The sequence below is a fragment of the Theropithecus gelada genome, chromosome 3 (assembly GCF_003255815.1).
Source record: "Theropithecus gelada isolate Dixy chromosome 3, Tgel_1.0, whole genome shotgun sequence".
NCBI lineage: Eukaryota > Metazoa > Chordata > Mammalia > Primates > Cercopithecidae > Theropithecus > Theropithecus gelada.
The window spans coordinates 92,093,415-92,114,663 of NC_037670.1; the positions used below are offsets into that span (position 1 = coordinate 92,093,415).

At 36.7% G+C, this 21,249-nt stretch overlaps 1 protein-coding gene across 1 annotated transcript in view; it reads right to left on the reverse strand.

The window, feature by feature from the left end:
• Nucleotides 1-21,249, reverse strand: part of ABCB5 (ATP binding cassette subfamily B member 5) — a 126,510-nt gene that overhangs the window by 62,784 nt on the left and 42,477 nt on the right. The window contains exons 14-15 of the mRNA XM_025379557.1: nt 8,174-8,335; nt 3,717-3,857 (exon numbers count right to left, since the gene is read on the reverse strand). Of these exons, the coding sequence (XP_025235342.1) occupies nt 3,717-3,857; nt 8,174-8,335 (303 nt within the window). The remainder of the gene's footprint in view (nt 1-3,716; nt 3,858-8,173; nt 8,336-21,249) is intronic.

Sequence of the window (21,249 nt, forward strand, 5' to 3'; positions counted from 1 at the left end):
AAGAACTAATAGTGATGAGTGTAGAGATATTTTAAGTTATCCATAAGTATAATGTGATATGAAAATTTCTGTGATATTCATTGGTGACATCACAGATACTGGTAATACTATTGTAGCTTGTTGCTTAGATTCACGAAGCAGATGTTACATTTCTATCAAGGGTTAGTGGGGAAAAAAAGTTGTGATTTTTTTATTCATTCAGGTTGATGGGCTCTGAAGTCTATTCAGAAATTCCTTGTAGGTCATGCACCACTGGTTAAAAACTCCTGAAGGTTTTTTGTTAGAGAAAGAATAGAATCCAAATTTGTCATGATGGCCCAAGAGGCCGTGCATGATCCGGTCCCTGAGTGTCCCACACACTTTTCTGCCTACCCCTGTCCTCCTTAGTCATTGTGACCCCCAACTCCAGACCCTCATGCTCGCTGTGACCTTGTTTGAAATATTACCATCCCTGTCCTGGTCATTGACTTATTGCCTCTTTGATCCAAATGCACTTTTTTGTCTGATAAATATTTCTCTTTTACAGTGGGCAAGAGGTTAAGCCCTGTCAGTAGAGGGTGCAGCAAAGACATTGCAGGAGGAGATATTTCTTCCTGTTCTTTCCAGTGCTCATTGGGAAAGCTCCTGCAGGGTGAGTTTTTCTCCTCTGCCCTGCCTGCATAGGTTTTCAGAGGCAGGTGCCTGCAGAGTGCAGCTTTCTCTTCTGTGTGGCCGCCGGTTGCTTTCCCCAGCTCTTGGCTTAGGGTATGGAGGCATAACTATGAGCACAGGCCTGGGTCTCGGCCAGGTCACTAATGGCTGCACCCTCCCACTTGCAGAAGTGCCCTAGACTCCTGCAGATGACAACCTTGGCCAGCTTCTTGTTCCAATAGTGCCCAGTGGCCAGCAGTTTCCCCAGCACCTGGTAGGTTCTGAAGCTCAGCCCCATCCTGTGGAAGGCCTCCCTTGGCACCCTTGAGGGCAAGGCCCCATGAGCAAGGTACCACAGCAACTTCTCTGCCATCCAGTGAGCCATAACTGTGCCCTTTCCATTGAGATCTGACTCTTTGCCTTGCTGGAGAGAAGAAAGGGATCTTCTATGAGTGCTGTATTTCACTCCAGGGGTAGTGGTTGCTTCTTTTATCTGCTACTTCTGTATTCTCTAGAGGTATCTTAACTTTCACTACCCAACTCCCCATACTACAATCTCCTCTTAATGATTCACTATACTAAACTTTCTCTGTCATTGTGTGCTTTCTGTTTCCTGACTGGATCTAGACTAATAGAACTCCCATTAACTCTGTTCTAAAATACTGCTCCATTTCTTTTTCATTTCATTATTGATCTTTGTTTATTTTATTTTATTTTGTTTTTTAGTTTGTTTTCTGAGACAGGGTCTCACTCTGTCGCCCAGGCTGGAGTGCAGTGGTGTGATCTCGGTTCACTGCAACCTTTGCCTCCCCAATTCAAGTGATTCTCCTGCCTCAGCCTCTCAAGTAGCTGGGATTACAGGCATGTGCCATCACACCCAGCTAATTTTTTATATTTTTAGTAGAGACAAGGTTTCACCATGTTGGTCAGCTGCTGTTGAACTCCTGACCTCAAGTGATCTGCCCGCCTTGACTTCCCAAAGTGCTAGGATTACAGGTGTGAACTACTCACCCAGCCTATTTATTTTATTTTTACTTATTTCAGAGATGGGTTCTTGCTCTGTTGCTCAGGCTGGGGTACAGTGGCATGATCATAGCTCACTGCAGCCTTGAACTCTTAAGCTCAAGCGATCCTCCTGCCTCAACCTCTCTTGTAGCTATTATTATAGACATGTCACTGTCCCCAGTTCATTATTGATTCTTACAGTCTCTTCACTTCCTTGTTTATTTTTCACTGGATTACCACGGTCTTAAAGAGTCCCTTAAAAATATGGCCATTGAGCCAATCCTAGCTTATTTCGGTTCTTGGTTGTAGTACCGTGTATCTGTTTCCTGCCTCCCCAGGCTCACAGATTTTTATAAGCTTTAGCTCCAGGCATTGGCTAACCAGGTTTTTCGGCCTACTTTTCAGAGCAGGTCTGTGACTATTGTCCAGCTCACCACTTTGTGCTTTTGCTCTAGTTCTGGTGTGAAGAGCTATTCCTCCTGTTTAGAGCCTAGATACATCTTACTGGTTTTTCTCATTTTATATTTTATCATTTCCATGTGTGTGGAGCATGTAGTTGTATCAGATTGTAAACCAATTATATCATTTTTGTCCAGAGATCTGGAAATTCCTTTTTAAATGTTCTGTTTTTCATCTTTCTTAGGTTTTGAAAATCCACTTTATAAATATGGTGTATTTTTAGACGTAGAGGCAGATTTCCATAGTGTTTTCAGCAGTTGCTGAGGCAGGTCCAGCAGCTATCAATAGATGTTTTAACACAGTGTTTCCTACACTCTTGCCTAGTGTCTCAGTACAAACTTTCATGTACTATATTCTTAACATACATTTGCCATATGGCATACCATCTATCCCATTATTTTTCTTTGCATGCTTATTTATTTAAATGGACTTAAAAATAAAATTAGCAGAAAAGGAAAAATGTCTAAGTGTAAATGCTGTAGAGGACTACATACCTAAAAGGAAAGAGTGTAGCTAAAATTAAAAGCAATAGATTAGCAATGCCAGAGAAGGACAAGAGGGGTTTTGGGACAGATAATCCAGAGGCTTCAGGCAGATAATTGACAGGTGAGACCAAGGAAAGTGGGCATGAAGATGGTGAGAACAGCTAAGAGGCGATTCAATCTCAAGTCTCTGTTAGTCCCAAGGAAAAGAAGGAAACTCTAGTATGGGAGGAAATAATGGGCCAAAGATAGGTATGGGATGGTATGGATGCTGGAGGTTAGGGGATTGAAGCTGAGATACAGGGCAAGGGTGAGGGATTTCAAGGCATGCAAGGTTACGGAGCACCAGGGGCTAGCAAAGATCGACTAGGGTGGAAAGAGGGCTGGAGCTTAGTGAATTGGGAGGCTGGGAGAAGCATGGGTTAAGGTGGGATTAAGATGGAAGGGTGTTTTGTAAAAGGGTGCTACAGAGAATGTTCAGGGTGTGGGATGGAGGCTCAAAGCAGGTGTCGGGCATGTTAAGAGAAAGAAGGTGGAATTGAGACAGAGAAGTGAGAATTCAGGTGCAGACGGGAACTGCAGGGAGGTATGAAGGGTATCAGCGGAAGGAGAGTCAAAGCAGGTGATGTGGGGCTCGGACAGAGCCTGGGGGTGCGGGGGTAGGAGTGGGCACAGTAAGCATGGGAACAAATACTCCCACCCCAGTGAGCAAGGCTTCTCAAACTGTGCCCTGGGACTGCAAGCCTGGGTCGTGTACATGCTGGGCCTATCTGCATTCTGGAAGTGGCATGCCTCTGATCTGACTCAAATTAATCTTGGGCATCACCATTAGTATCTCCATCACATTTGCCAAGGCATTGTTTTAACCCATGGTTTGCTTCATAGGAGAAACATCATCTAACAGTCTCATGGGATTTTTTTTTTTCCCCTGATAAAGAAGGACCTCTGATATAAAGGCAGCCTTTTTAGACAGACTTACCTAGAGTGTCACACTGATGCTAGAGCGAAGTTTGGGAAAGACATGTTTTGTGAGCTTAGTGCTACAGTAATATTTTCCTATAAATAAATTTTAAATTTTACAAGGATTAAATCAAAATTAGAAAACATGTAGGAAAAACTGGTTGATCGCTGAGCCATTACCTCTTTAGATTGGATGGATTCCTCGGCCTTGTCAGTGAAGTCTGACTTGATGCTATTCACAGAGCACAGAGAAAGTGAGTTAGTCTTCCTTTCAGTAGAATATGTCATTGACTCCATCTGTTCATCAGCTTTTTTAATATCCTTACAGGAAGAATATACAGGTTATCGTTGTAAGAATGCCTTAAAAATTCAAGGAAATCTTATTAAGCATCTCTTTAAAGCTGTTATCGCCTTTGCTATTGAAAGTGGCATATTCTAATGTAGTTCTTGCTGAACAGCTTTCAGGCTTGAGATAACTGATAAGTCTATCTCATACTAAAATGTTAGTGACTAACAATAGCTCATTGTCCTTTCTTTTCCAAGGACCTGTATAATCACCTGCAGAAAACAATGCCTTAATCGAAACAATTATATCACTAACAAGGAGAGATCTTAGTAAGAGGAGCTTTTTGAGACAGAAGATACTGTTTCTGATGCTTTCTTCCTAGCCATTTCTGGGGCTTATAAATTTGTAGTATTTAATTGGGTACTTATATGTGAGATTGGGCCTGAGAGAGATCTCGGGAGACAATCATGCTTTCCAGGCCGGCCCCTGCTACCCATCCTGAACTGTGAACAAAACACAGAACTAACATGGCCTGCTCCTCAACAATAAGAAATTCCAAAGCAATCAAATTAACCTTAAAGGCCAGGCACAGTCGTCACCCCTGTAATCCCGGCACTCTGGGAAACGGAGACGTGTGGATCACTTCAGGCCATGAGTTTCAGACCAGCCTGGCCAACATATAACACCCTGTCTCTACTAAAAATACAAAAAATTAGTTGGGTGTGGTGGTGCGTGCCTGTGATCCCAGCTACTCAGGAGGCTGAGGCTGAGGCTTGAACTTGGGAGGTGGAGGCTGCAGTGAACCGAGATTGCACCACTACACTCCAGCCTGGGTGACAGCAAGACTGTGTCTCGAAATAAACATTTTTAACTTTAAAGAAACTGTTTATTGGTACATTATAGGATAGAACCAAGTTCAAAATCAAATTGCTCTAGGTCTAGATTTTCTTTTTCTTGCTACTCATGAGACCACTTTAGTGAAATAAAGGAGCTACAGATTTGCTGTTCATTTGAATGTGGTATGAGTAAATCTGTGACTTTCCCAGGAGGAGATGGGAGGAGGACAAGAGAAATGAGAAGCCCAGCTAAGTTGCTGACAGCGTGGGGAAGAGATGGAAAATGTAGGTCAATTTAGATGCACAAGGAGAATGTGCACATGGAAGACTTTCCAGGGACACCGTGATTCTTTGACAAGCTTAACAACTGTTAATCAGTCATTTAAAGAGATAATGAACTTTAACCAGCCCCAGACTATCCAAACATCTTTAATCAGGCATTTCTTTTTACTATCATTTTCTTTTTTTTCCTGTAAATGTCTCTGCCATGAAAGAAATATTTTATATGGCTTTGAAATTTTTTATTTTTTGTTTTTATTATTTATTTCCTTATTTAAAGAGTAGGTCTTACTGTGTTGCCCAAACTAGGGCTAAACTCCTTAGCTCAAGCAGTCCTTCTGCCCCAGCCTTTCAAGTAGCTGGGATTACAGGAACTAGCCATCATGTCCTGCCTTGTTTGGCTTTTCTCCCCTGCCCCCAGGAGTTACTCACTTTGTGGCAAGTTTAAAATAAAACTTTGACCTCTCCTCATAATAAATTTTCTGAAAAGGTGCTTTAGTAAGTCAAAGAAAATTTCTTTTCCTGAGAAAGTCTCTGGACAAAATAATGATGACAATAAGCTTTGATATGTGTATATCTCTGTGTATATGTGTATCAAAAATACACATTTTGATATGTGTATGTGTTTATATTTCATTTTCACATAGAAATCCACTAAAGCAATATACATGTATATGATCATGGACAGTCTAGTAAATAATTATAATATTAATCTCCATAGTTTGAACTTTTCTAAAAAGTTTGATCAAATAATGTTAATGTCAATAACATAATAAAATTTATTACACTAACAATAATTCTAAGTACTTTATATGATTTAGCCTGTTTAATACTCACAATAATTTATTAATAGGTTATTACTATTTCCCTTTTCTTAGAGATTAGGAAATTGATGCACTGAGAATTTAAATAACTTGCTCAAGGACCTAAAACTATTAAGTGGTGGAGTCAACTTGCAGTGAACACAGAGTTCATCATCTTAAGCACTTTGCTGTACTGCTTCTCAGGATTATTTTAGCAGCATTAACTGTGATATTTATGACAATCACAAATTATCAAAATTGATTAATTTTGATTCCACAGTCAATATTGGCAAATAAGTATGTGCAGATCTTCAAAAGTGAGTTACTTGTTTGTGCAGATATTATGTATGTTACATTTACTGTACAATGCTTAGAATATTATACTTAGTATTAATATTTAAAATAGTGTTGTTATATCTAATTGGACATCATTTTAGGTAATCAGAGAATACTAATCCATTTTAAATAAGGTATTTAAAATTTTTACACATTCGTCCCACAAACACACCACTTTTTCTTTTTATATAATGTGAAAGCCTTTAACTTAAGACATAATAATGGAGTTTTAGTTTAATCACAATAAAAAATAAAGATGTACTACTCCAAAGAAAGATCTGATTATATTAGTATTAATAGTTTTAAAAAAATCTCAAAATAGGGTTAACTCAACCAGTTATTTCCTTTTATTGCAACCCATATTAGTTTCAAAATATTAAACTTCATAAATTATTAAGTCTATTGTGGAATAAAAATTCAGTTATATAACGCCTCACTTTTATTTTTGAAGCACAAAATATGAACTAATATGAAATAAAATCAGCATCAGACAGTTTTTCAATAAAAACTACATTTTCAAACCTATTTTACTGTATTGCTTCTTAGGGTATGTTCAGAAATATTTCATTTTAGCACAGTTGGAGAAAGCTAGGGTTTGAAATTTGAAGTTACAAACTTGATGAAGAGATGGGGGCTCATAACTTTCTAAATTTGCTAATTTATAAAATAATAATATTGACATCAAAGATATTATTAGAAAGTTGAAGAAGACCAAAAAGGGTTGAAATCAGTTATCTATAGAAGAGCCCTTCAAAAAAAGGCTGCCTTCCAGGTCAAGAGAAGAAAGCCAGGCTGGAACAAAGAAGAGAGCTATAGCTTAATTCCCACGACCTATATTAATGTGTCCTAATGAGAAAGTTATGTGAAATCCAGTAGGGTGGATCCATGACACGCACAAGTATGGATCCTAAAGAAGGGGAATTTGCTGTGTGCCTTCAGCATCATCATGCCCCCGCTTGATTGCCCAATATGAGCTTTCTGGTCCATCTGTGGTGATGCGGTAGCACACATAGTAAGGTTTTATGTGTGCATCCCTTCATTCAGCAAATGTTTATTGAGTGCCCACTGTGTGCCAGGTATTGTCTTAGGTGCTTCCTACACAAATTAAGTCTCAACTCTTTTGCCTGGCTTCTAAGAACTTCCATGATCTGACGTTCATTATTGAACTCTTTCCCATTATACCCTCAACACTCACAAGTACTTAAGGAAAGCTGACCTCCTTTTTGTTTCAGTCGCACACCAAGTTCCTTCTTGCTTCTATGCTGTTGTTCTGCCTACCTGAATTTGTCCTTCATGTTCACCCCCAGCTCCCATCTGTTAACCTTAAAGACCTCTTCCATGAAACCTTTTATGGGTAATATAGCTCTGTCTCTCCCCATCAATCTTGTTTTTTCTTTTTACAACTAATAATATCTATATGCACAATTTTGCAATTTGCCTCTGTAGCTAAGTTTTAAGTCTTTAAATAAGGACTGTGTGTTATATTTCTTTGTGTTCTAGCCAAAGATCACAGTATCTACCACATACAAGTTTTTGTTTGTTTGTTCGTTTTTTTTGAGACAGAGTCTCACTCTGTTGGCAGGCTGGAGTGCAGTGGTGCAATCTCAGCTCACTGCAACCTCCGACTCTCTGTCAAGCAATTCTCTTGCTTCAGCCTCCCAAGTAGCTGGGACTGCAGGCACGCGCCACCACACCCAGCTAATTTTTGTATTTTTTGTAGAGACGAGGTTTCACCATGTTGGCCAGGATGGTCTCGATCTCCTGACCTCGTGCTCTGCCCTCCTCGGCCTCCCAAATTGCTGGGATTACAGGTGTGGGCCACCCTGCCCGGCCACATACAAGTTTTGAAGCCTATTTGGGGGGTGCCTGGCAGATATTAGGTACCGGGTACCCATTACTTCTTCAACTTTCAGCATATTATTTAGCACAACACTGAGGATTTGAAACCCTTAATTTCTTTACTGAGGAACTATAAACTTTGGTTGCTTTTTGAAATTTAAGATTATAATTTGCAACTTTTGTTTTCTAGTGTGGTATGATCTCTGAAACGTTAAAAATAAACCCTGCTAACATAGCATTATGTCACATAAGCATTACCTGTGACATCACAAGTGAATAATATAAACCTCGTTTTGCCATTAGTTCAGCATGTGCTCCTTTTTCCGCCACCATTCCATCCTTTATGGTCACAATCAAATCTGCACTTCGAATAGTAGAAAGTCGGTGTGCTACCACGATTGTAGTCCGACCTTTACTTGCCTACAGGATAAAAAGCATAGAAAATAAATATGATATTAGTAGAAATAACATCCTTTGCACTATTTAAGAAATCTTTGTTGACTCGGCACAGTGGCTCATGCCTGTAATCTCAGCACTTTGGGAGGCTGAGGAGGGTGGATCGCCTGAGGTCAGGAGTTAGAGATCAGCCTGGCCAACATGGTAAAACCCCGTCTCTACTAAAAATACAAAAATTATCCAGTCTTGGTGGTGGGCACCTGTAATCTCAGCTACTTGGAAGGCTGAGGCAGGAGAATCGCTTGAACCTAGGAGGCAGAGGTTGTAGTGAGCTGAGATCATGCCATTTCACTCCAGCCTGGGCAACAAGAGTGAAACTCCGTCGAAAGAAAGGAAGGAAGGAAGGAAGGAAGGAAGGAAGGAAGGAAGGAAGGAAGGAAGGAAGGAAGGAAGGAAGAAAGAAAGAAGGAAAGAAAGAAAGAAAGAGAGAAAGAGAAAGAAAGAGGAAGGAAGGAAGGAAGGAATGAAGGAATCTTTGTTGCAGTATCATTGTAAATATTAAAGTATCTTATCCTTGGATACAGAAATTTGGAAACTTGAATAGAATAAGAAGACCAATAGAAATTAGAATGAAAAGAAAGTCAGAAAGTTAATTGTTTTCATCTTTAAAATTGGGATATTACTTAACTATTTGGTTACAAATTCAAAGTAATATGTATTTTTAACTTTTTTACAAGTATCATTAATATATGGAAAAGTGCACATAAGGGTACATACAGATCAGTGCATTTCAAACGGAATACACCCCTATCATAGTATCCAGGTCAAGAATCCCATCATTACCAGCACCTACAAGTCCATCTCATGCTCTTCTCAAGTCACCCTTAACACTCACCTATACCAAGGGTCATCACTATCCCAATTTCTAACAACAGAACTTGTTTTGATTTTCTGGTAATTTATATAAATGAGATTATGCATTGTATACTCTTCTGTGTCTGGATCTTTTCACTCAACATTATGTTTTTGAGATTCATCCATTTGGTTGTATAGAGTTGCAGATAATTTATTCTTATTGCCACACAGTATTCTATTGTGTGACTATACCACAACTTATTTATCCACTCTATTCCTGTTTGGCATTTAGATCGTTTTTAAGTTTTTTTTCCCCCTACTATGTTGCTGTAAATGTTTATTTGATGAACATATGTACACAATTCTAGTGTTATACCTAGGAGAGGAATTGCCGAGTCATAAAGTGTGTATATGCTCTGCTTCGTTAGATTCTGCCAAATAGGTTTTCCAAGTGGTTGCCCTATTTTATAAACCCCCCAGTAGTGCAACAGGGCCATGGTTGCTCTATCTTCTAAGACTTGGTTCTTTCTGTCTGATGGGTGAGAACTATCATATTGTGACTTTTATCGGCATTTTCCCGATGACTACTAAAGTTGAACAACTTTTCAAATGACTAGTGACAATTTGGATATTCTCTCTTGTGAATTGTCCACATTTTTTCTCATTTTTCTATTAGAACTGTATTTTTATTTTTAATTTTCATGAGTTGTTTATATACTCCAGATGTGAGAACTTTGTTGAATACCATGTATTACAATGAAAGTTTCTCTTTATGTGATTGTCTTTTCACTCTCTCTCTTTCTCTCTCTCTCTCTCTCTTTTTTTTTTTTTTTTGAGACAGAGTTTAGCTCTTGTTGCCTAGGCGGGAGTGCAATGGCATGATCTCAGCTCACTGCAACCGCTGCCTCCCAGGTTCAAGCAATTCTCTCCTGCCTCAGCCTCCCGAGTAGCTGGGATTGCAGGCACTCGCCACCACACCCAGCTAATTCTTTGTGTTTTTAGTAGAGACGGGGTTTCACCATGTTAGCCAGGCTGGTCTTGAACTCCTGATCTCAGGTGATCCGTCCACATCAGCCTCCCAAAGTGCTGGGATTACAGGTGTGAGCCACTGTACCTGGCTTTCTTTTCACTCTCTTAATGGTGTCTTTTCATGAACAGAATTTCAAAATTTTAATGAAGTCCAATTTATCAATTTTTTTCTTTTACAATTTGTGCTTTTTGAGTACTTTTAAGAAATCTTTACTCCAAGGTCACACAGATGTTCTTCTATGTTTTACCTTACAATCTTTATCATTTGCCTTTCATATTTGGATGTGATGTATAGCACCTGGAATTAGTTTTTATGTGTGATGCCAAGTAGGAGTCAATGTACATTTTCCCCATACAGTTAACCAAGTATCCCAACAGCATATTTTGAAGACCATCATTTCCCTCTATACTTCAGAACTGCCTTTACCATAAATCAGGTGGCAATTGTTTTGTGTCTGTTTTTGTATTCTACTTGCTATTCTGCTGTTCAGCTTGTCTGTCACTGCACCAATGCTATCCTGTTTTAACTACTATAGACTTAAAACAGGTATTGAAAACCATTAGTTTACCCCTTCCAGCTTATTCTTCCTCTGAAATATTTTGTGGACTATTCTTGAGGTAATGCGTTTTTTGTTTGTTTGTTTGTTTGTTTGTAAACGCCTAGCACAATAACTGACACTTCTGGCACTACAAATTTGCCAGGGAATCAACAATCGACAGCTAACATTGTTACTATTCATACTATTACTGTGTTACTGCTATTTACTTTTCTGATTCTTATCTACTATAGAGCAGGAAAATGGAACTCAGAAAGTTAAGAACCTTGTTCAGGGCCTCATTCAGTCACTGGAAGGACTGGTACTAAAACCTGGTGTGGTTTTCCCTCTTCTCTCCACAAGGTCTCTTCATTGCAATAGATAAACTTGATTAAGCAGGTGATAATTTCTTTCAAACTTTTTTCCAAATCTATAAGAGAAGGGAACCTCTCAAGACATTGGTTATTAAGATTAAATGATAATGTGGAAAAGATGTATGATATAATGCTACCTGTAAAAATGCAGGAAAAATACATATCCTATTATAACTATGTTTTAAAAAAATTACCCATAGAAAGACACCTATATAGAAATCTATCAATATCCTAATAGTGCCTGTTCTTAGTTATTGGGCCTATGGATTGTATTTTTCTCATCTCAATTTCCCCAATTTCATTTAGTGTACATGTATTGCACTTTTGTTTATAAGTAAGAAAGCTTTAGAAGGGTGTGACTCTTGGTTTAATGCTCTGCTGCTGCCATTCTGGAGTTCTTAATAGTTTTTGAATAAGAGGCTCCACATTTTCATTTTGTGCTGGACCCCACAAACTGCGTAGCTGGCCTTGACCACTGACAGAGGTAAAAAGGGTTCAATGTGAGTCGACTTCAGCTGGTTTTTTTTCCCACGTGTAGATTTTAAGAGAGTCATTTAAAGAGCGGGACTAGGTAGAAAGAGGGGGAAAGGGTACTTTTTAAAAATTTAATTAATTAATTAATTTTTGAGATGAAGTCTCTCTGTCATGCAGGCTGGAGTGCAGTGGCGTGATCTCGGCTCACTGCAACCTCCACCTCCCAGGTTCAAGTGATTCTCCTGCCTCAGCCTCCCGATTAGCTGGGATTACAGGCGTGTACCACCACACCCAGCTAATTTTTGTATTTTTAGTAGAGACAGGGTCTTGCCATGCTGGCCAGGCTGTTCTTGAACTCCTGACCTCAGGTTATCCACCTGCCTCGGCCTGCCAAAGTGCTGGGATTACTGGCAAAAGGCAGTATTTTTTGATGGTTAAACATCTATCCAAGTCAGGAGAGATGTCAGGGCTTTGATAACTGATTTTTAGTCTGATACTAAAAATAAGATGATAATTATTATTCAGTTTCTAAATCTGTATCCTTAATCCCCATCTCTTGTCACAAAAAGTAGGTAGAAAGGATAGTTATGCTCCCCTATAGCAGCCCTACCTGTGTTTCAGAGCTCTTTTCTAAAAGAATATACTGAGATAATATGACTGGGATCAAATTTCCCTTTAAGTGATAACTTGCTTTTAAATTAAAGTTATATTCACTGCATGAATAGCTGAGCAAGCTTTATGAACAACAAACTAAGAAGACTAATGATATAGGAATGAAGTCCACACTGTCTTAATAAAAACTCATAATACAGTTAATCTGACAAATATCATGATGGATGTAACTAATAAAAATTAATATATTACATGGTAATTAACTACAAAATGGCAAGCAGTATATATAGATTATAGTGTATGACTTTTATAATGGCAAACTGGTATTCAATAATTTCACCATTTGTGTTTTCTGGAGTTGCAAATCCTGGGTTTGGATCTTGTTTCTGCCAGTTTCTGGCTTGGAGGACTTAGATGTCTAAGTTTTTTACCCCTCTAAGTCTTATGTTTTTCATTTGATAATAGGGAAAATTTTACCACCTCTATTTTAGAGTTATTGAGCAGATTAATTTTTTTTTGTGGTAAGAACCCTTCACATGAGATCTATCTTCTTAAAATTTTAAGTGCACAATACAATATTGCCAACTATAGGCACAATGTGGTAGTGTTAATCTCTAGAACTCATTCATCTTACATAAATAAAATTTTATTCCCACTGAACAGCAACTCCCTGTATCTCTCTCTCCTCAGTCCCCAGCAGCCACCATCGTATTGTCTGCATCTACAAGTTTGACTGTTTTACATACCTCATTTAAGAGGAATCACACAGTATTAGTCCTTCTGTGACTGGCTTATTTCACTTAGCATAATGTCATTCAGATTCATCCATGTTGTTCCATACGGACTTCCTCCTTTTTTAAGGCTTATTAATATTTCCTTGTGTAGGTATCATATTTTTCTTTATTTGTTAATCTGTCAATAAATATTTAATTTGTTTCCATATCTTGGCTGTTATAAATAATGATGCAATGAGCATGGGAGTGCATATACTTCTTTGAGATACTGACTTTAATTCTTTTGAATATATATTAATACATCCAAATTATTGGAATTAATGTGTGTATATATATACACATATATGTGTGTATGTGTGTGTGTGTGTGTGTGTGTGTAGTAGAATTGCTGGGTCAAATGGTAATTCTATCTTTAATTATTCCTGGAACCTCCATACTGTTTTCCATAGAGACTGCAACTTTTTACTTTCCCATCAGTAATACACAAGGGTTCGAATTTTTCCACATCTTCACCAACACTTATCTTTTTTTTTAACAATAGTCATCCCAATAGGTGTGAGGAGATATCTCATTGCGGTATTGACTTACATTTCCCCGATAACTAGTGATGTCAAGAATCTTTTCATATACTTATTGGCCATTTGTATGTGTTTTTTGGAGAAATGCCTTTTCAACTTCTTTGCCTATTTTTAAATCAGGTTATTTGTTCTTTATTTTTGTTTTTTTACTATTGAGTTATAGGAGTTCCTTATATATTTTAGATATTAATTTCTTACCAGATATATGATTTCCAATTTTTTTTTTCCTTTTTGTAGTCTACCTTTTCGTTCTGTTGATTATTTCCTTTGTGATGCTTTTGTTTGATGTAGTCCTACTTATCTAATTTTGCTTTTGTTGTTTGTGTTTTTGGCCTCATATCCAAGAAATAATTGTCAAACTTAATGTCATGAAGCTTTCCCCCATGTTTACTTCTAAGTTTTACAGTTTCAGTTTAAGTTTTACAGTTTCTTATATTGATATATTTAACCTATTTTGAGTTGGTTTTTGTGTATGGTGTAGATAAAAGTCCAGTTTCAATTCTTTTGCATGTGGACATCCAAATTTCCCAACATCATTTGTTGAATAGGCCATCTTTCCCCATTGTGTACTCTTTGCACCCTTGTCAAAGGTCAGTCGATCATTTTGCATACATTTATTTCTGGGCTTTCTATTCTGTCCCATTAGCCTCTATGTTTATTTTTAGGCAAGTGCTATACTGTTTTAATTACTATAACTTTGTAATGTATTTTGAAATTAGGAAGTGTGATGCTTTCAGCTTTGTTTTTCTTCTTAAGATTGATTTGGATATTTGGTATCTTTTGTGGTTTCTTATTAATTTTACGATGAGTTCTTTATTTCTGTAAAACATGCCATTGGGATTTTGATTGTACTAAATCAAAATCTGTATACTAAATCTGTAGATTGCTTTGGGTAGTATTGACCCATTTAACAGTATCAAGTCTTTCAATCCAGGATCATGAGATGTATTTTATGGGTGTCTTCTCTAATTTTTTCATCAATGATTACAGTTTTCAGCGTACAAGTATTTTACCTTCTTAAGTTTATTTCTAAGTATTTTATTCTTTTGATGCTGTTGCAAATGGGATGTTTTCTTAGTTTCAGATGATTTGTTGTTAACAGAAATGCAACTAATTTTTGTATGTTGATTTTGTACCCTGCAACCTTACTGAATTCATTTATTAGTGCTTTAGTGCTAACACTTTGTGTGTGTATGTGACTGTGTGTGTAATGTTTAGAGTTTTCAAATTTTAAGATCATATAATCTGCTTACTTTTTTTTTTTTTTCTTATTTGACACTTCTTTTTTATTTTTCTTGCCTAATTGCCCAGGCTAAGAACTTCAGGACTTTGTTGAATGCAAGTGGTAAGAGGTACTCTAGGTACTTTTGTTTGTTTGTATACCATGAGGCTTACATAAAAACCTTATATTTATGACAGTCTACTTTAAGCTGATAGCAACTTCAATCATTACATATACAGGAACAAACATAAACATGACAGATTTCTCCTCAGAAAAAAGTGCAAGAAAGGAGACAGTGAGCAACATCTTTAAGATATTGAAAAAAAAATCCTACAACTTTCAGGCTAAAACTCTATATCAAGGAAATAAATTTTTCAAAAACTAAAGGTGAAACAAAGACATATGACAGCTGAAATTATTCATCAGTAGTGGAACTGTACCACATTAAAGGTTTCAGGTAAAAGGAATTGATGGCAGTGGAAATATGGATACACATAAAAGAATGAAGAACACTGGAAATTGTAACTCCATGGGGCATGGAGAAAAATGTAACTTTTTCTTAGTACCTATTTGAATTTTTAAAAAAACTAATGATTGATTTTAAAATTTACAATGTGGGATGGAGTTTATAACATGTCAAAGTAAGATGTCTAATCGCAATAGCTTAAAGGCCGAAAAGGGAGAAATGGAAGTATGCTAATGCATACTTTTATACCACACATGAAATGATGTAATATCACTTGAAGGTAGATTGTCTTAAGTTAAGTGTGTACACTATAATCTCTAAAGCCGTCACTGAAATATCAAAGAGTTATATAAATAAGCTCACAAAAGAGATAAAACAAAATCATAAAAAGTACTCAATCCAAATGAAGACAGAAAATGAGTAAACCAGAAACCAAGAATCTGTGGAAAAAAGAAAACAAGTAGCAAAGTGGTTGATTTAATTTAATAATATTAATATCAATCATCAGATTAAATGTAAATGGTCTAAACACTCCAATTAAAAGTCAGAGATTTTCAGTTTGAATATAAAAGCAAGGCCCCACTACGTGTCATCTGTCAGAAACACATTTTAAATATAAAGAAACAAAGAGGTTAAGACTAAAAGGATAAAAAACGCATACCATGCTAACACAGAGTAAAAGAAAAATAACAGTGGCTGTGTTAATATTAGATAAAGCAGTTTAAAGTGAAAAGGATATAACCAGAGTAAATAAGTTTATTTCCTAATGAAAAAGGGCTCAATTTATCAAGAGAACCTAACAATCCTAAATATTTATGTGCCTAATAACACAGCTCTAAAATACATGACACCAAAATATATACAATTACAAGAATACATCTAAAAGTTACAATAATAGTTGAAGAATTAAATACCCTTCTCTCAGTGACTGACAGAACAAGTAGACCATAAGGACAAGAGTTGAATAATACTATCAACTAACTCAGCACAATTGACATTTATAGAACACTTCATCCAACAATAGCAAAATGCACATTCTTTTCAAGTGTACACAAAACATTTACTAAGAGAGACCATAATCTGTGCCATAAAACAAGTCTTAATAAACTTCCTTGTATTCAAGTCATACATGAATATTCCCTGACTGTAATGCAATTAAATTAGAAATCAATACAGAAAAAAATCTCTGGAAAATACTCCAATATTGAAACCAAATAAAAATTTTCAAGTAAATGACTTCATATGTAACTTAAGAAACAAGAAAAAGAAGGGCAAGTTAAACTCAAAAAAAAAAAAAGAAAAAAAGAAAAAAAAGAGGAAGTAAAACAAAAAAAAAAAAAAAAAAGAAAAAAAGAAAAAACAGAAGAAAGGAAATAAAAATCAAAGCAGAAACCAATTAAATACAAAAAAAGAAGAATAAACTCAAAGACAGACAAATACATCAATATGGCACAATGGAGTCAACAGTCTGGAGAAAGACACACATATATGAACAACTGATTTTTTACAAAGGTGCAAAGAAAAATCAGTGTAGAAAAGATAATTTTTTCAACAAATGGTACAGGACCAACTGGAAGTCTATATGCAAAAAAAAAAAAAAAAAAACAAAAACAAAAGGAACCTTAAACTGTACCTTACATCACATATAATAATTAACTCAAAACATAAAAACTAAAACTATAATACCTTCAAAAGAAAACAGAGGAAAGTCTTTGTGACCTTAAATTCAGCAAATATTTCTTTCTTTCTTTTAAAATTTTATTTTACTTTAAGTTCCTGGATACATGTGCAGAATGTGCAGGTTTGTTACATAGATAAATGTGTGCCATGGTGGTTTGCTGCACCTATCAACCTGTCACCTGGGTACTAAGCCCCACACCCATTAGCTATTTGTCCTGATGCTCTCCCTCCCGTCATCCTGCTGACAGGCCCCGATGTGTGTTGTTCAAAGCTTTCTTAAATATGACAACAAAACCTTGATTTGTAAAAGAAAAAAAAACCTAATAAATTAAACATCAAAATTAAAAACTCCTGGCCTTTGGAAGACACACTCAGGACAATAGAAAGCCAAGCCCTAGAATGGGGAGAAATATTTTCTAATCCTATATCTGATAAAATACTTGTACCCAGGAATATAAAGAATTATCAAAACCCAGTGATAAGAAAACAAACAACTCAATATAAAATGGGCTAAAGATTTGAACAGACACTTTAACAAAGAAAAAAATATGGATGGTTAATAAGCACATAAAAATGCTTAACATCATCAGTCATCAGGATAATGCAAATTAAAATGACAATGGGATACTACTACACATTTCTTCAGATGGCTGAAATTAAAATAAATGACTATATGAAGTGTGGACAAGTTGTGGAGTAGCTGGAATTTTAATATATTTCTTGTAGAAATGTAAAAGAAAAACAGTGTGACATGTAACTAAAAAGTAAAAAGTATACCTACCATAAAATTCAGCCATTTAAATCCCAGGTATTTACTCAAGAGAAATAAAAGCACGTATCTATACAAAGACTTGCATATGAACGTTTAGAACAGCTTTATCTGTAATATCCCAAAACTGAAAACAAACCCAATAATTCAAATGAGCATCCATACCAATTAGTTTAAATTGTGGCATAGTCACAAATAGAATAGCATTTATCAATAAAAACAAACAATTGATGCATTCTACAAATGAATGAGTCTCAGAATAATTATGCTGAATGAAAGAAGCCAGACCTAACAGAATACATGTGGTATTGCTCCCTTTATATAAAGTTCTAGAAAATACAAACTAATCTCCAGTGACAGTAAGCAAATCAGTGGTTGCCAAGGGTCAGGGGAGGAGGGCTGGAGAGGGTCAGGATGAAATGGTTACAAAAGTCATGTGAAAAATGTGGCTGACTATCTTGATCGTGGTGTACATATATGCCAAAATTTTTCCAATCATATGTTTTAATATGTACAGTTTCTTATATATCAATGAAACCTCAAAAAACGGTTAAAAACAAGAGTCAAAGTCAAATAAAAGAAGCAAATATATTCAGCAGCCCAGTTGGTCATTCTAAAGTTCTGCAGGAATCCTGAATGAGACTGAGACATTTTAATGAATGCCCTGCAAAAATAATGACAAAGTGGATTGGGGACAACTGTGATATAGGGTTCTAGACAGAAAGCTTTATTTTTCTTAACTTCATCAAGATCTGATAACAGAAGCATAATAATATTTTTAATTGGAAATTACTTATAAGCATATGTAAGTTTCTATGGGTCATTTTTATGGTATAACCTACTCTGCAGTAGAAGAGAGTTCTACTAAGCACTAACATGCTTAGTGCTTTCTTTATTTTCTGATATTGTCAAGCTTATGAATATTTTATTAAACTAATGAGTGACTGATACGTGGGGAATGGGTTTTTATTGCTTGCTTCTTGTTTTTCTTTTTTTTTCTTTTTTCTTTTTTTTTTTTTGAGATGGAGTTTTGCTCTTGTTGCCTGGGCTGGAGTGCAATGGCGCGATCTTGGCTCATGGCAACCTCCTCCTCCTGGGTTCAAGCGATTCTCCTGCCTCAGCCTTCTGAGTAGCTGGGATTACAGGCATGCGCCACCACACCCGGCTAATTTTGTATTTTTAGTAGAGACAGGGTTTCTCCACGTTGGTCAGGCTGGTCTCAAACTCCCGACCTCAGGTGATCCGCCCACCTCGGCCTCCCAAAGTGCTGAGATTACAAGTGAGAGCCACCGCACCCTGTCAGCTTACTTCTTGTTTTCCTCAGTCTCCTGTTTACTTTGGTGTGGTAATTCTAAGCCTCACTTATACAGCACACCCTTATGAATGGTATAACAAAATTGGTTAAAAATACGAGTGGTTTTTTTTTCTTTTAAGTAAACAGTGAGTTCCCACTCACTGCCTTTCAGAAGGTTGCCTCAATTGGATTTGTATGCTCCATGACGTACTGCTGTTATCGTCAACCTTTTTTTTTCTTTTTCTTTTTTTTTTTTTTTACAATAGTTTTAGACTTACAGAAAAATTGCAAAGATAGTGCAGGAAGCTTCCATGTACCCTGCACACAATATCCCCCAGTTCCAACATCTTACATTTCTGTGATGCATTTGCCATAACTACTGAACCACTATTGACACATCATTATCTAAACTCCATATTTTATTCAGATTTCTCTAATTTTCAACTCATGCTCTTTTTCTGTTCTAGGATCCCCACCCCTGAATATCTCAATACATTTAGTCATCATGCCTCCTTAGGCTCCTCTTGGCTGTTACAGTGTCTCAGGTTGTCCTTGTTTTTGATGAACTTGATAGTTTTAAAGAATACTGGTTAGATGTTTTGTAGAATATCTCAATTTGGGTTCGTCTGATTTGTCTTCCTTTTTAGAGGTAAGATATTCAGCCTATGCTGATATCACTCCTCTCTTTCACAGTTCAAGTTTGAATTCTATTGTGGGTCTTGGAGACCTGGGACTTGCCTACAGCCCTTTAAAAGAAAGTCCAAGGATGCTATTTTGGGGTGGTATGTATTAGAAAGCTGATAACCGTGAAGGCAAAAACACTCAGGCACCTAGCGTAGTGGCCCATATTTATTTAATAAATCTCCTATTTATTCTGTTTCCTCAAAGTTACGGATATTATTTTCCAAAAGCAAACAGATCTCAAATCTTATTCATGAAGCCACATGATGTGACCCATTAGCTCCATTATTTCACAATACTATCCAACATTTCTCAAACAAATTAGTGTGCATGGAATTAAATTAGAAAATATAAAAGACAGCATTAACACATCACAGTCTAAGGAGAATTTGAGGGGACAGAATATGAAGTCAAACAATTAAAAGGTTGCAGCTAGAAAAGGTCTGAGAATTCCATGTATCCTTCTGTTCACAGAATCAGAATCACAAGGTTTCCTGATACAGGTTTGTATTATTATAGACCTTCTTTTCTTCATGGGGGGTTCACTTCACAGGTATTTTAATATATATCTCTTCTCATACTTATTTAGTTATCAAGCATTACATCTATGTCATCTTTGCCAGGCTCCTGGCCTAAGCGATAAACATTTGATTAAGGTAGATATTACGTTATAATTTAATTTATTATAGCATGAATTTATATCTCAGTGCATCAAATAAAATCACAGAAATATATAATAACTTAAAAGGAACAAAACTGTGCCTCAAAGGTCCATAAAATGGGCCTACATGTACTGTACATACTCAAGGTACTATCAAGTATACTAGAAAAATACATCTCTACTAGATCATCGATGTGAACTAAAACTGATATACTCCCCATAGTGAACAACAACAAAAAATTCAACAGTAATTGCTTCAGACTTAAAACACAGAAGAGATTTTGGTAGCCAAAGCCTGCTAAAAAACTGATCAGGAAAATTTGAGTTGATACTTTGTCTTGTAGCCAGAATTAGTGTAAAGACAGGTAGATAGTGCAATTCATTCCGCTGTGGTTCCAGATACCTCAAAGCAGATAGTGTGGTAGATTTTCAACACGTCTTTGTTGTATTATTTCTTCTAGAAAGTACAATAGTGAAAGAATTTCCTACTATCTCCTCTCCAGCTTCACAGATTATACAAAGCTAAAAGCCAAACAATTAGGTATTTGACCAAACAAAGGTCACCAGGAAGACAGGTCTCTGCTTGACACATCGCTGACATTTTTCAGATTACTTTACAATTCCATGCACAGCCATACATTACCAGGTCGTTATCCTGGACTTTGAAATAGAGGGTGCTTTAAAACATCCCTCCCAGAATTGCTAGGCAGAGAGACGGGCCTGAGGAGATCAGCTAGATTCTCACCAGTGATGGTTATGGGACTTGCCATAACCATAGAGGGCAGCAGGAAAAGAAAGGAAAACAATACAAAGCCTCGAGCATTTGAGAGCATTTTACCAGGCGTCATACACTTTCTGGAGAAGCGTGTCAGCACGGAGAGTTCTAGTATCCTGGGGGCAAGTGTGGCGTAGAAGACCTAGGAGAACACAAGTTCCCACTCACTGCCTTCCAGAAGGTTGCGTCAGTTGGATT